At 37.8% G+C, this 17,033-nt stretch overlaps 1 protein-coding gene across 2 annotated transcripts in view; it reads left to right on the top strand.

The window, feature by feature from the left end:
- Positions 1 to 16,824, top strand: part of DNAJC15 (DnaJ heat shock protein family (Hsp40) member C15) — an 87,678-nt gene extending 70,854 nt beyond the window's left edge. The window contains exons 6-7 of one of the 2 annotated variants that reach the window (XM_082701341.1): positions 7,775 to 7,971; positions 13,807 to 16,824. In XM_082701341.1, the coding sequence (XP_082557467.1) occupies positions 7,775 to 7,845 (71 nt within the window). In that variant the 3' untranslated portion in view covers positions 7,846 to 7,971; positions 13,807 to 16,824. Of the gene's footprint in view, positions 1 to 7,774; positions 8,001 to 13,806 lie in introns of those variants that run through there. The other variant, XM_082701340.1, reaches the window with a different exon arrangement.
- The last annotated feature ends 209 nt before the right edge of the window (positions 16,825 to 17,033 follow it).

The raw sequence follows: 17,033 nt of genomic DNA, 5'->3' as shown, positions 1-17,033 counted from the left end.
GCTGGGAGGAGAGAAGGAAGAAGCTGTTTTGGTTCAAATACCAGTTTCCTGCCTTTCTTACTGAATTTTTCATAGGTTTTCTTGAATGGATGTTTCTTCTTCACTTTTACTTTTAAGACCATTTTCAGAGGTTTTAAGTGATTGGGGTTTTTTACATAATTTTCACCAGTTCCAGTGGGGAGCAGATCAGTGGAACTCCTCATGTCAGAAGTCAAACTGTCTGCCTCCACATGATTTTACCATCTTTCTTTTAAGAAATGTGGGTGGCCTTTAAGAACCCTTCAGACAGTAGATGATAATGATAATACTTTTTACTTCTGTCTTACAGATTTGGTATGTAGATATTCATAAGTTATCATCAAAGTTAAAGAATATATAAAAACCCATGAAAAGATCTAAGAAAGACCCAAGGATATAAGGCAACTTGTATCTTCTTATTCCTCAGATTGGTGTGCTTGTTATGAAACTCACATTAGTAACAATTATTATACTTGGTTAGATATAATTATTATCATCAAATTATAGCTATTATTATTAGTTACATTTAATTATTAATAATTGTACCTAGCTTTGAAATTCTTGTTATTTATAGAATATTTGCTTATTTTCTCTTGTGCTGGTTAGATTTCTTACTCAGATGTATTGCAGAATTTATTTATTTTTTAAAGCACCTACTTGTAACACTCTTGTTTACCTGTTTTCTGAGTCTTTGGAGTAGTTTTACTTCTGTGAAGCTGGTACATGATGCATGAAAATAATGGAATAGTGACTCATCACTTTTCCTACTCCTCCACAAAGAGTATCTCAAGTCCCATCTGTATACTCAGAACTGTGTTGATAATACATAAATATCTAAGGCAAGAATGCTCTTCAAGGTATTTATTATCTAATGGGTAAACAGACATATTTAAATGATAAATCACAGTCATGATTTCAATCTTCTCCAGGAAGAAGGGAACCTGGGATGAGATTATATAAAAAAGTAGACTAATGCCTAGTCACTGTCCTCATCATCGTGGTCTTGATTATAGGTTTGTTGAGCCCTAGTGATTTGGGGAAAGTATAAATTTATAGTGTCGTTGAACTGCAGGAAGTCAACATATCTTAGTAAATTTTTTTAAAAGATTTTATTTACTTATTTATTTGACAGAGAGAGAGAAAGCACCAGCAGGGAGAGCAGACGCAGAGGGAGAGGGAGAAGGAGGCTCTTTGCAAAGCAGGGAGCCAGATGCAGGACTCAATCCCAGGACCCTGGGATCATGACCTGAGCCAAAGGCAGACACTTAACCATCTGAGCCACCCAGGCTCCCTTATAGTAAATTTTTTAATAAACTTTAAAAAATTGAAATATATATATTTATAATGGTACACAGATCATAAATATACAACTCAATGAATTGTCACAAAGTGAACCAATTTATGTAGCTATCACCCAGATTAAGAAAACCAGACAAAACCTCTCCTCATGAGGCGCCTAGGTGGCTCAGTGGATTGGACCTCTGCCTTGGGCTCTGGTCATGATCTCAGGGTCCTGGGATCAAGCCCTGTATTGGGCTTTCTGATTAGCAGGGAGCCTCCTCCCCCCCCCCCAACCGCCCCACACCTGTCTCTCTGCCTAGTTGTGATCTCTGTCAAATAAATAAATAAAATATTTAAAAAAAAAAAAAACCTCTCCTCTCCTGTCATTCCCCACTCCCCAAAAGTGATCACTGTCCTAGCTTTCATTGCCATAGATCAGCTTTGCCTGTTTTCTGAACTTTGTGTGGGTAGAATTATATAGTATGCAGTCTTCTGTATTTGTCTTCTTTCATTTATTATCTTTGTGAGATTCATTTATGTAGCAGTGAATGCAGTAGTAATGATTCCCTCATTTTTATTGCTGTATAATATTCCATGGTATGACTATCCTGCATTTATTCATTTTTTTCTGTTGTGTCATCTCCTTTTCTTATTGACTTCTGAGAAAATCATATATTTTGGTATTCTAGACATGAGTCTTTGTGTTGTAGGTATCTTCTCTCTGTGTCTTGCTTTTGCCTCTTAATGGTATCCATTCATTGTACAGAAATTTTAAATTTTAATATATTCCAGTTTATCCAATTTTTCCTTTATACTTAGTGTGTTTTATTTTGCCTAGGAAACTTTTGCCTGTCTCAAGGTCATGAAGATAACTTCTGAAACCTTTATTATCTTGCATAATTATACTTATAATAAACTAGAATCAATTTTTGTATATCATGTGAGATATTAATATAGATATCCAAGTGGTCCAGCATTATTTACTGAAAAGAATGTTCTTTCACCTGGTGATCTACAGTATTACTTTGTTATAAGTCAAGTAACTTGATACTTATGGAGACCTTTTTGTATTTTCTCTCTTCTTCTGATTGCTAAATTCTTTGTCTTTATGCCAATACCATACTATTTTAATTTGTGTAGCTTCATAACAAATCTTTATTTTTGGTAGTGTAAATCCTACTTAAGATTTTTTTACTATGTTTGGCCCTTTGCACTTTAATATAAAGTAGGAATTATCGTATTGATTTGCATGTGAACATGTGCAAGTGCACACATACACATTCATACACAAACCTTCTGTGGTTATGATCGGGATTGCCATGAATCTGTAGATCGATTTCAGGAGAATTGACATCTTTACAATATTGAATTTTCCAATCCAGGAGCAAGACATATCATTCTGTTTATGTATGGGATCCTTAATTTGTTTCAATAAGACTTTTCCGTGTTCTGGGTTGTAGTCATATACTTAATTTGTTTAATTTATCCTTAAGCATCAATTTTTTAAATGCTACTATAGATTGTGGTGTTTCAAAAGTTTATATTGTATAGTCATTTTTTTCTAAGACATAACTATTGAGTTTGTGTATTTGCTGTTGTGTATCCAACAACTTGTTAAATTCATTTAATTCTATGATTTTTGTCTTTAGATCCTTTTGGATTTTCTACATACTCAGTCGTGTCATTTGTGAAGAATGACAGTTTCATTCTAATCATTTTTTTTAATTGGGAAAGGAGGGGAGCATTTATTAAAATGGCTAGACCCTTGAATATAATGTTAAATAGAAATTATGATAGTAGGTATCTTTTTTCTTGTTGCTGATCTCAGAGCCAAAGGTCTCATCATTTTACTAAGTATGTTTGCTATATATATATATTTTTATGTTTGCTATATTTTTTGATGACTTCTATTACATAAAAGAACTTCCCTTCTGTTCCTAGTTTACTAAAAGTTTTTGTTATGAATATGCATTGAGTTTTCTACATCTATTGAGATGATTATAGGATATTTATTCTTTTTTCTATTAATGTGGTGAATTACATTAATTCATTTTCTAATGTTGAAGCCAGTCTTAGATTCTCAGTCATGATATTTAGCCTGATTTGATAAGCTAATATTTTGTTTGTTTTTGCATTGATGTTCATCTTATGATACTTCTCTCAGGGTTGTTATCAAAGAGATGCTAGCTTCATAAAAAGAGTTGAAATGTGGGGTGGGGGAGGTTTTTTTTCTTTTAGTTTTTGGAAAAATTCACTGATGAAACCATCCTGACCAGGCTTTTTGTTTGTGGGAAGATTTTGATTATAGATCCAATTTCTCAAAAAGAGAGTATCCTTTTGGTATTCTATTTCTTCTTGTATCCGTTTTGATATATTACATTTTTCCTGGAGTTTATTTCCTTTTTTTTTAAGATTTTTTTTTATTTATTTGACAGAGATCTCAAGTAGGCAGAGAGGCAGGCAGAGAGAGAGAAAGGAGGAAGCGGGCTCCCTGCTGAGGAGAGAGCTCCATGCAGGGCTCGATCCCAGGACCCTGGGATCATGACCTGAGCCAAAGGCAGAGGCTTTAACCCACTGAGCGACCCAGGTGCCCCATTTCCTGGAGTTTATTTCATTTCAATTTCAAATGCTTTGCTATGAATCTGATCAGTTTTTTCAGAGAACTAAACTTTAACTCTGTTAATTCTCTTGAATGCTAATTTCTGTTACATTTTCCTTGGGGCATGGGTTATTTACAAATATAGTGCTTAATTTCCAAGCATTAGGATCCCCTAGGTGTGTTTATTATTGTTGTCCACCTTAATTCTACTGAAATCAATTAGCATATCTCATATAGTACTTCTCAAACTGTGATAGAGGACTTGTTCCTTTTTCCCAATCTATGTTGGACTAGCAACTTTTAAAAAATAAAATAAAAATGAATTTATTAGAAAATCAAAATAAAAAGATATATAAGAGCAGCCCCAGGTTTATTTTTTATTATTAGGTTCTACAGAGATGCACTACTTTATCAAATGGCTATATTTTTAAACACTTATTCTCAATATCTAAACCTATCTAGTTGTGGTCCATTAACACCTGTGAACCAGCACTAGTCCATGGGACACACTTCATGTTGCACTGCTTGTTGTGATTTTAGTCTTCAGAGTTTGTTGAGACTTGCTCTATAACCTTCCACATGGTCAACTTCAGTAAATGTTCCTCATGCAGTTTAAAAGAAGGCATAATCTATACTTGCAGAGTGGAGTGTTTTATGTATGTTACTTAGATTGTTTCTTTATCATGTTTTTTAACTTAACTATATTGAGACATAATTTACATGCAATAAAATATATCTATTTAAATGCACTGTTTGATGGATTTTGACAAATGTAGACACCCAAGTAACCACTAACACAATTAATACAGAACATTTTAAAATTCAATGCCAGTCCCTAACCTTAACTCAGGCAATCACCATTCTACGTTCTGCAGCTATGGGTTTGATTAGATAGATTTGGGTTTTTTTTCCTGTTTTTGTTTTTTTGTTTTTTGTTTTTTTTAATGGGGAAGGAGGCCCAGAAGGAGAGGGAGAGACAGAACCTAGTACAGAGGCCGATGTGGGTCTTAATCTCACATTCCTGAGATCATGACCCGAGCTGAAATCAAGAGTCAGATGCTTAACTGACTGAGCCACCTAGGCACCCCTAGAGATGTCTTTTCTAACATTTCATATAAGCAGAATTGTATAGTATGTTCTATTTTGTTCTATTTTAATTTATTCTTATTTTGTGTCTGATTTCTGTGAAGGATATAAATAGTGCAAAATGTTGCGCTCATTACAATGCATTTTCCTTATCTCTAAGATCTTGACCTTCAAGACCTGGCTGACTTGGTAGAACTCCAGTGCTTTCCTACTAATATGTTTTTTCAGCTCTTATAGTTGGTGTCAGTGGGATGGTTGGTCTAAAACAATAGTTCGTGGTAGCCAAAGGCAGAAGAGCTCTGGCAGTATTTAGTGAAGGTACAGTGGTATAGAGATCAGGTGTGAGGGTGAGTGTTCTGACTAAATGGAATTCAGATGACTTTCCCAAGAAATCTGAGCAGGATTGAAAGATCCAAAAGTAGATTGTGTCCATTAAATATAGGCTATATATCATTATATCAGTCAAGATTCAGTGCCAGAAACTGGATGTTCTAAACAGGAGAGCGTTAAATACAATGCGTTAGTGTTTACAGATTGTTGGAAGGTTTGAAGGTGTAAATTCTAGACTTGGCCTACAAAAATGACTCCCAAAATAATGCTAGAGCTGCTCTGTCAGGGAAACTGCTACGTTGTGGACTGCCACTAGCGCTGCACAAGAAGCACGGTTGCTGCCACTGCCATACCATGATCTCACTGATAGCAACAAGAACAAAAAGGACCATCAAGAAAGCCTTGCTATCGCTTGAGCCTTCCAGATCTTGCAAGATTGCCCTTCACTGAGAGATCCGAATTAGAATCACACACTACTTGTAAAGAATATAGGAGTTGTAGTTTTCCAAGTTTTAGGAAGACAGAATGAGGGTAAAATGAGAGCTGACCAAAGTTCCTACCATGCACATAAATTGGAAGTGCAGTGTGCCTCTGACTTACAGACGGTGAGTGGTAATCCAACCATATTCTAAATTGTCAGTTCTTTTTCTGTAACTCTGCCATCAGTAAATGTAGTGTTTAATGCAACTTTTTTTTTAAAAGATTTTATTTATTTGACACAGATCACAAGTAGGCAGAGAGGCAGGCAGAGCGAGAGAGAGGAGGAAGCAGGCTCCCTGCTGAGCAGAGATCCCGATGTGGGGCTTGATCCCAGGACCCTGAGATCATGACCTGAGCCAAAGGCAGAGGCTTTAACCCACTGAGCCACCCAGGCGCCCCTTTAATGCATCTTTTAATTTAAGTGTCTCTGTTTTTTTCTAGCTGCTAAATGAGCATATTATGGTCTATGATTTAAATATCCAGAGTGCATATCAATCAATTACAGGTTATATTTGAGTTCAATTAATATTTTAATATTTGTTGAAGACATACAAAATGCCTGGCATCACCTTGGAAACTCTAAACATTCAAACATCTTACCAAGATTGACACTACCTAATTCAAGATTATTTTCAAAGATAATCATGAAATCAATTTATTTCATAACCAAGTGCATAAGGAAACTTTCATCAACTTCATTTGGAATTCTTGTTATATAGTCAAGGACACTCCATAATATATCCCATAACTGTTCATAGCAATTGAGATCTTGATATGGAAATGTCAGTAGGATCCTCAAGGGCAAAAAGCTATATATAGCTTCCTCTAGCGTTGCCCTTTCTACAACAGCACTGTGTTTGTTGATCTGTTTTCCCTGCTTTCTTCTTCCTGTATAAGTTGGTGTTATGATACTAATAAAAGGCTTGGTTATGGTCTGGACAGTTTATACACCAGTGCTATCTAGATATGTTTTGGTTTGTTGTAAGCTACTGAGGTTTTCTGAGGTTTTCACAAGCCATAGATGGTTTGTACTCAGGGGGAGAATGAAAAAATAAAAACAAACACAAAGAGACTGGTGAACCGTAATATGATTGTTAGCTCAAGCATTAAGCAGTGAAAATATTCAGGACTAGAAGTTAGAAGGCATATAATGCTTAAATAGCTTTAATGTGACTTTTTGGGGCTAGTATTTTTGTATGTCAGATTCTGTTTGTGATTCATGATGATTCTGAATTTAAAATTCAGCTCAGTTTCCTTCCATCTTGCTGTTTGCATTAGAAAGAATTCATTGCAAAGAATTCTAAAAAAAGAACTGATGTAATTTTATTTTAGGGCACAGTGAATCTAAGACTGTATTCTAATTAGGATCATTTTAGAGAATAGGGAGCATTTCCTTTAATGTTATTTTTATTATTTTCATTTATTAGTTCATTCACCTGTATGAATAAGTATGATTTTTAGAACTGGATAGTACATAAGTTGCATTTTCTAATATTTTGTTTGTGTGTGTGGAAATGTAAGGCTTGATATGACTCTGAAAGTTCCCTTGAATTGCTTTACCTCCTTCAGAAAGATACCTTCCTTCATAGTTGAATATTCTTCCCTTTATAGAAAAAAAGTTTTTGAGTGAGACCATTATACCTAACCATCCACTTAACCTCTGATCAAGTATTTGAATGGCAACGTCTGACCAGTGAAATATTTGAGTGTTTTTCAAATTATTCCTGATCATAGCTTTCTTTCATTATTTTTTTCAGAGGTTATCTTTGATTGTTGGGTATCTGTAGTGCTTTGCTAAACAAATTTAATTTATGCTATTGTGATTTCTACTTAGCTTATAAAATAATTTTGTCAAGAAGATGAATATGTGGGAAAGTATCAGAGAATTCTAATTAAGAGTGTTTTTCTTTATTTGAGACTTTAGAAAATATCAATAATGAAGTATGTTTTAATCCATTTGTTTTTTCTTTGTCCTTTCAGGTGGATCTCCTTACTTAGCAACCAAAATAAATGAAGCAAAAGACTTATTAGAAGCAACCACCAAACATTGATCGATACTTAAGAATCATTCTGAAGGAAAAGAAGAGAGAATATAAAAAAAGTCCAAATTAATCTAAACCACGGTGTTCATAATTTTCATACATGTACTGACCACAATCATTTATTCCACTATTAAGGTATATAATAATAAAAGATTAATAATCTATCTTTATTATCTTTCTTTCTTTTTTTTTTTTTTAAGATTTAATTATTTATTTATTTGACAGAGAGAGAGATCACAAGTAGGCAGAGAGACAGGCAGAGAGAGGAGGAAGCAGGCTCCCTGCTGTGCAGAGAGCCCGATGCGGGACTCGATCCCAGGACCCTGAGATCATGACCTGAGCTGAAGGCAGTGGCTTAACCCACTGAGCCACCCAGGCGCCCTATTATCTTTCTTTTTAAGGATTTTATTTATTTGAGAGAGAGAGCACAAGCAGGGGGAACAGCAGTGGGAGAGGGAGAGCTGAGCAGGGAGCCTGATGTGGGGCGTGATCCCAGGACCCTGAAATCGTGACATGAGCTGAAGGCAGACGTTTAACTTATTGAGTCACCCAGATGCCCCTATCTTTTTATTATCTTTTAAAGGAACACCTTAAAATTCAATGATTGATCTTATTTCTTTTTTTCCCTTCCTTTCTCTGTGATAGTCATACATTTGAAGTTTTTTTGCTTTAGTCCTAAGTTCTCTTGGCTCCCCACCCTCACCCAGTTATCATCATCAGTAATGTGGGAATTATGAGCAATAAGTAGAAATTTTCTTACTGCTGATACTAATATTCACAATATCCCTTGTTTCCTTAGAGGACTTTACTACTCTGCCTATGTAAGGGTTTGAGATCAAATACTGACTGCCATCCCATGAGAAAAAGATTGAAAACTCAATCAAATTTACTAAATGGTGTTTTGTAAAATAGTGGTTAGGACTTGTTAAAGATCTGTGCTCTCTTTGAGACCCTATAACTGAAGCATGGGAACTTGGAGAGCTACTAAAATGATTAAAGATTTGCAAAATGAGCCCAGTGAGGAAAAGTTGAAAAAGTGGTAGGAGAAGTCTGAGGAATTTGTCTTTAATTACAGCCTTCCAGTACTGTGTATTTATTCAGTTATTCGTTCTGCAGATATTTATTGACCACCTATAATGTGTAAGGCTCTGTAGTGGGTCCTCTGAGAGTTATAGTTGTGAACCAACCATGGATCATGACCCCAAAGAAGTTACATTTAGAGAAAAGGTAAATCACACTATTAGAGAAGTACAGGTGATATGCTAACAAAGTGCAAAGAAGAAAAGAATATTTTAAACTGAGAGCATAAAGGAGGAGCTTCATAGAATAAGTGGCATGAAAGCTGGGCTTTAGAGATAAATCATATGATTAGTGAGTCAGTGTTGTTTCTCCTGAGATCACTCACAATTAGCAGAAATAGGACTTATTAGTGTGATTAGAGTACAGGGTTTCTCAGAAACAATGGACAGACACATAATCTTGAAGGACCAGCCCTTTAATTTACACTGCATGAAATTATTATCTCCAATAGCCCACAGTCATCATCACTTTACTGTCCCAAAGTTGAGAAAACAGACTCAGATACAGAGTAACAACATCATTTTCTTTTCTTTCCTTTTTTTCTTAAAAACATTTTAGTTATTGATTTGACAGAGAGAGACACAGCAAAAGAGGAAACACAAGCAGGGGGAGTGGGCAAGGGAGAAGCAGGCTTCCTGCCAAGCACAGAGCCCAATGTGGGGCTTGATCCCAGGACTCTGGGATCAGGACCTGAGCCGAAGGCAGACACGTAATGACTGAGCCACCCAGGTGACTTAGTCCCAGCTGCATCATTTTCCACTACTCCTTTATAAATCCTGGGTCATCCCAGGTAAACTGAACCACTATATTTCAACTATCTTAAAATTACATTTTAAATACTGTGGAAGAGCCTCTTCAGGTTGCTGGCAAGTGAGTATCGGCTTTGGCTGGGAGGTTGACCAGGGCCATCAGCCAGGAGGAGCCTCAGTTGCTCTCCACATAGGATTCTCCCCAGGGCTGTGGAGAGAAGCATCAGCACACTACAGCGGCTGTGTAATGAGAGAAGGTGAAGAGACAGGAAGTAGAAGCTGCAAACTCAAGCTGGCTCTGGTAGTGGTTCCCATAAGCACTGAGCCTGCCTAGACTCAAAGGCAGAGGGTACAGGGGATCGTGAAAGAACCAATAGCCATTTTTAACATGTAGCAGGGCAGGGTTTAGATTTTTTCCCCTGCTTACTCAAATCAGTTAAGGCATTGCTTTAAAAATTTTGTCAGAAGAATAGAATTCAAGTAAACTAGAGTAGTTTCAGATGACACAAGTACAACTCTAGGTAGATATTAATTCAGTAGCATTCTGTAAATGGCGTTATACTTGTGCAATTGGGTTTTTTAAAGCTACCCACCCTCACTCAACTCCTTAGTATCTGTAAAAAGCTTATTTGGTTACCTATCCTCAGTAAAGATGACTTTTAAATATTTGCTGTTATTGCATATTCTTCTTAATTAAGTTCTTTGTTGATATTGCAGTTTCTGTTTATTCTTACAACTTAGATGCAATCTGAGAAAGCAGAAAAGACCTTTTAAAAATAAAACAGTTACTTCCCAGATCCAGAGAAAGTGTAAGTCAAATGGACAGTTAATTAAAGGGAGCACAGGATGCCATTTAGACCATAGTTGATGGCGCTGATCTCCAGCATAAAGTCAAAGGTGGAGAGTTGTTCAGTAAGGAAAAAGCTATGGTGATTGCAGAAGACATAGTTTTATTTAGTCTTCAGACCATTCCCTTTATTTGGTTTGAAATGCATTTCAGTGATTTGGTTAATATTAAATACTATGTCAGGCAGTACAGATATAAAATAAGTATGTTCTTAAAATGCGTAATATGCTCAAGATAAGTAAAAAAACAGATTCTTACTTTTTTTTCCCTGATACTACTGAATTAAGAAATTCTGAATTTTATTACTGGGTACACTTGTGATTACCCAGCATGGTCATTAGACATAACATATTTTATCCAAGGACAGAAATCCTTTGGTTGTCATGGAGAATCTTGAATACAAAAAAGAGCCTTTAGTGATATATCTTCAACACGTTTGGCAATTAGCTTAAGGTAGTTTACTGACATTTGGGGGGGAAGATGAATCAAAAATACTGAAGTTTCTCTGACTCAATTCACTGAAGATGAGCTGTAGAGGCTGCAGTGCAAAGTTAAATATCTAGGTAGGCCAGCTTATTTGGCACATTGGGAACCATACCCTCCACAGGCACGCAGCTCCTCGCCCACCTCCTTAAAGGCCTCTGGCTCCAACGGGGATTTGATGGCAGTGAGGGACTGTCCGCAGTGTGCCTCCCTCCTATCAGAAGGGCAACCCAAAGAGCATATCCCATTAACACTACATCAGTATCATCTACTTGTCAAAAGCATTCCATGAATTATGGGCCGAATTTTATTTATGGTAGAGTAGGACACATTAGAAAATTAGAATTTTAATTTATTAGCTGGAAAAGTTGAGAAGCTCTCTGGACTCATTTTTTTTTAGGTAGAATCTAACTGATCTGGATCATTGCCCACCAGTGAAATTGCTGGGCATGGTAGACAAAGAAAATGTTCCTTCTAATGATTTTTATGAGCTGAGTAGCTATTGTTCCCAGTTGAGTGCTCTTTTCCTTTTTTTATTGTTGCTGAGCAAAAGAATTTATAAAAAGCTTTTTTTTTTTTTTTTATTAAAAACCCTGCTCAATTGAAATGCAAGTTCATTAAGTACTATTCATCTCTCTTCCTGCCATAATAACCCTTTCCCCCTCTGCTCAATTCAGGAGTGCCTAGCAGCCCTGGTCAACATTTTAAGTCTGAACAGACTATAATATAGATGGAGATATGCAATCTCCAACATCAAGAGAGAATTTTATTTCACGTGGGCAGAATACGATCACACAGGCTAGATGTTAGCTATAAATTTCACATAAGTACCTCAACTTAGAGGGGCAAGAAGCCCCTGGAAAGTTAAATCAACAGTGGGAAATTTAATTCAGTTTTGACAAGATGAAAATCACATTGAAAATACTAGTTCAATATTGACATCTAAGCTGTAGTGCTAAAGACTAAGAAATTAGAATCAGCTCGTTATCATAAGTCCAAGAGATTTTATTAATACTAGCTAATAGTTGTTGAACACCTTGTGCCAAGCGTCCTCCCTACATTATCTCTTTTTTAATTTTCACAGTACCCCTAAGAAATAGGTACTATTTATATCCCCATTTTACAGATAAAGAAAGGTAAGGTCAGAGGAGTTTAGGAACTTTATCAAAATTATGTAATTAATAAGCAGTGGGACTAGGATCCAAATCAGTTTGGCTTGATTCTGAAGCACATACTCTACCTTCCCATTATATTGCACTGCTTCTAGACATGTGGGAGTCATTGCAAAATGAAGGGGCTCGCATGGCCCTGTACTCATTCATCGATAACCCTGAATGTCGGGTGATAGGTTGCAAAATGTTTATGGAAGGGTCATGTCGTTTGGCACTATGAATGAGGACTGCCTACTGTCTTGATTTCTGCCCTGGAAACTTGTGATGCCCATCCAGCTGCACTTGTGAACAAAGTTCACTTGGTAGAGTAGCAGCTGGGTTTCTCTGACTTGAGGGGGAATCGATGAAACTTAGAAGAGATTTTATGTGAAACTTTCATGGGCCAAAGCTTCCTAGGAAAACATCTAGAGCAAAGTTCAGAAGACAGTTTGTGAAACTGAAGCAGCAGGCATTGGGAGAGAAATTAAGAAATTGCTCAATATAATAAAGATGAGAATAAGAAGGCTGAACTTATTGAAAGGAACGGGGTAGTGAAAAAATTAAGGTTAACAAGAGAGACAACCGAACCAAGAAGAGACCACTCACAGCATTTGAAAGAGAATTGACAGAGCACAGTAGATTTCTTGAAAACTTTGCAATATTCCCAATTGTAGACTGGCTTATTTGCTCATGCCATGCTTTTATGCCAAATTCCAGAATTACATTTTACACAGCTAAAGGCTTGTCTAGTAGAACCCATAGTTCTTAAGTTGCCAATCTAAGAATGTGTCTTAAGTTTACCACTTAATTTTCTGTGTTCTCAGCTGCTCTACTCAAATGGTGAAAAGGTTTCTAACTTCCAGAGATTTATAACTCTGAATAACTCTAATATTGATAATGGATTTGTGAGTTCTTTGAATGTCAGATACCCCTATATTCATGAATAAGTTCATTCCAAAGCCACAGCCTGGTCTTTCCATCTATCTTCTCTTAGATTCCCAGGCCCTTTGCTCTTTCCTCCTGTAAATGTGGACCATCAAGAATTCATGTTGGAAGTATTTACATCTCGGCTTCTATGCCTCTGGAGTGGGACGAAATTATCTAATAATGTTTGTCCTGTGGTGGTGGGAAGTCAGACAATATCTGCATCATCTGCATCTCTTAGGCTGTCCTGGGCTGTTGTAGCACAGCGTGGCAGAGAGAGCAGCATGTACAGAAATGCAGCCCTCCCTAATCAGCCCCACTCAGATCTGATGGTATGCTTTGTTCCTCAGCTTCTGGATACTTAAGTATTCAGTCTTTTACTTAAGTATTCTACTCTTTTACACTCTTACACTATATACTCATTTGGGCTTTTTTCCCCTTGCAAACATTTTTTTTAGCCCAATATGAAAAAATTATATACATACTTACATATATACATTTATACTACTGTGTTTGTTTTGCTTTAAAATTGTAAAGGGTAAACTAAGATACTTCTGTCTCATTTTCCAACACGGTTAAAATTAAATCTGACTTGGTAAAATTGAATTTACACTAAATTTTTTCTGTCATACAACTCTTGAAGAAAATACACTAATCGTATGTGTTATGTAACTTCGTTTACATTATGATCGCTCTTGCAGGCACTGCTTTTATTTCTTTTATACCTCTGTTTCAGGAGATGCTGGGCCCAGCTGCCTCTCAGGACACAGTATTGATTGGTTCACTTCTAAGGGCTACTATCAGAAACTGGAACTGTAGACACATGGATTTTCTTAGAAGCCCTTGGTGAAACTTGAGTTTTTACCCTTCATACCAAAATAAGCAAGGGGAAAAAATAGAAATGAGCCCAATGATACTTTAAAATTGATTTGTGTATTTATCTTGTAACAGAGACCAAAGAAAGTACCTATTTCCTTGGTTTCTTTCTTTCTTGCCTCAGGTGTATCCCTAGCAGCTTTTGGCCTGCTGCTGCTTAAAAATCTCTAAACAGAGGCATTGGTATTCGAAATGCTGATGCAACGAAACCGTTACCCTGGGTATTACTGAATATGTCTGCACAAATGTCTGGATTCCATACTTAGTGTAAATGACGGATAGGCTACTGTTCTGTCGCCAACTTCTCGCTGAGGGGAGTACAGATAGGCATGCCCTGTGTTTCTCCTCTCTCGCCCTTCATCATCTGTCCAGTCCCACACAGACGCCACGCGGCGTCAAGTGGTCACTTCGTAATTCTCTCCCAAGGCCAGTTGGACAGTGCACGCCACAGTCACCTGGCCTGGGAGAGTCTCGTGTTGTCATGAGACACTGTCCTGTGATGTGTTTGCAGACAGGAAGGGGAAAGAGGACTGACAGTATTGGGATAACATAACATGAAGGGTGTGTCTACCATAAAATACGAGCTTGAGTTTTGTTTTGTCAGAGAGGAATATGTTTTCCACAGCAGTCTGGTGAATTAAGAACAATATACTGAGTCCTACAGGGAACGTGTTCTATTTGACTCTGTTGATAGGATTTATGTATGGAACATCAATTTTCTGTACAGACATAATTGAGTACATATTACCATGATATGAAAAACTGGAAGCATACATATGGATGTGTAGGCTGTTAAATTTTAAGAAATGTAACAAAGAGGAAAATCAAACCTGAAAACGACGCAGCTGATGAGATTATTAACTTGAAGTTTTTGCTCAAGATATATGCGAAGTACACACATTCTCTGTAGAAATACAAAGACAAATAAATTATCTTAATGTGTTATCTTCTTCCTTTTCGGATTGAATTTTTTAACAGCAAGAATGCCTAACGGGCAGTTAGGATGGCTTGGTGACAGCGGGTTCAACAGCAGCTTCAGCCCTCAGGACTCCAAGTAGAGTATCTGGTGTCAGGAGGTCCAAGGGCCTTTTTGTCCTCGTGCATTTTTTCCCCAAAGCCAGGCTGAAAGTTACTCCTGGGGACAGAAAAAGAACTTGGCTGACCAATCTGTCACCAGCCTGAAAGAAATGTATAGGAGTCCTACACGCGTAGTAAGTGGACATCAGCTGGAAGCCAGGCAGTCTGTGTTCAGAGCCTCCTTCGTGGCCTGTGGTGGAATTACCATGGCATAATGTGACTGTAGGGGACAATTTGATCAACCAAAAGAGGTTTGAAGATTTTTAGTGTTGGTGTTACAACAAAGGTTCTGAGGTTCTGACCCAGTGGAGAAATTCATAGCAGCTGACTGTGTTATCTTTAGGTTTTGTGTCCCCTTCCAAACCCCAACAGCAAGCATTTCTTGTTCCTAAGGCGGCCTAGCCTGAGGCCGAGATTCTGGTGTGTGTTTGCTCTCTGGGAGTGAGAAGTCCACCATATGGCAGCCGGAGTTTTCCTCTGTCCTAATAAGCCCATCTGCCTTTGTCCTCTTCTACTGCTGGCCTCTTTTTCACTTCAACACCAGCCACAACTTCATCAGGCTGGGAGACTCCCCAGCGTCAGGGCGCTGGGGCATGTTTCCTGCTTTGCCATCCGTGAGCTCTGGGCCCACAGCCCAGCACCCCAGCCCACCTCACCGTGTTTGCTCCCGGGAATACCATCCAGCTACCTGCCCATAGAGTGAGACAGTGAGACTAATGAGAAAGGATTGGAAAATAATGAAATAATGAGAACCACACGGAATGTTCTGGACACCTTCAAGAGAGGTTCAAGGAACCTTGAAGGAATCTTTGCAAGGAACGGCAACACTGATTTTTTCATCTGAGAACCATTCTGCATGTGTACAGACTTGGAATGTTTATACTTCTTCTTGTAGGGGCAGTGGGTTAAGCATCTGCCTTCAGCTCTGGTCATGAGCCCAGGGTCCTGGGATTGAGCCCTGCGTTGGGTTCCCTGCTCAGTGGAGAACTGCTTCTCTCTCTCACTCTGCCTGCTGCTCCCCTACTTGAACTCTCTCTCTCTGTCAAATAAATAAATAAAATCTTCAAGAAAGAAAAGAAGGAAGGAAGGAAAGACGGAAGGAAAGAAAGAAGGAAACTTTCTCTTGTAAATGGGCGAAATGCCTCACCCACAGCCTAATAGCACAGACTTTGAAGTCAGTATTTCTTATTCCGGTTCCATGTATGAATCTCTGCTCCATTTTGTCAGTGGCTGGGAGATAATACTGCATTCTTTTCCGTTTTCTACCCGGAGCTCAGTGTATGAGTTAGCCAGTGTCGAGCACATACTCCATTGTGCCAAGAATGCTCAGTGCAGGCTCTGTGCGGCAAAGTTAGCACACGGATGGATTTGAAATTTTCCTTTGCAACCCAGCCAATCAGGTGTCCGACTATACCTTGAAGCCAATTAGTATTTTTCACAGAGCCAGGTGCAAAGCTGCCAGGTAACATCTGTAAGTGACTTGGATTGCTCTAATGGGATCTGCATATGTTCAGCCCTATATGAAGATGTTTTTCACTTGACACAGAGTCATCTTTGGTCTTGTTCTCCACCCACTCCATTAAGTAGACACACCTACACATGTTACCGATTTGATTTGCTTTCTGAGGAGGAGGGTGCCTGGATTTTCTCTTCCTGATGCTACTATTTGTGCAGATGCCTCTTGGAAAACTTCCCATCCCAAGTGCTTTCAGAGGGGAGGGGACAACAAATCTTGTGTTATTATCAAGGCATTTTTCTCATAATCTTGCATGTCTAACCTAAATTAACCAGTAATGACTTATTTGAGTATCTTGTGTTTTCTTTTTTTAACAATAAGTTTAAAGATAGCACTATTCCTCAAAGGGACAACACACCTGAGTTCCTGTAACTTTGGGGACTGGACACGTGGGTTCTAATCCCCTAGCTCTGCAACTCATCAACTCTCTGACTCTGGGCAGGATGCAGCCTTCTTTGAGCCACTTGAATTAGCAGTTTTCTAAGAGTCAAGCA

This window comes from Mustela nivalis, assembly GCF_964662115.1.
Source record: "Mustela nivalis genome assembly, chromosome: 15".
Taxonomy (NCBI): Eukaryota; Metazoa; Chordata; class Mammalia; order Carnivora; family Mustelidae; genus Mustela; species Mustela nivalis.
Note: the sequence above shows the minus strand (reverse complement) of the source record. Positions and strands in the feature narration are given on the sequence as shown.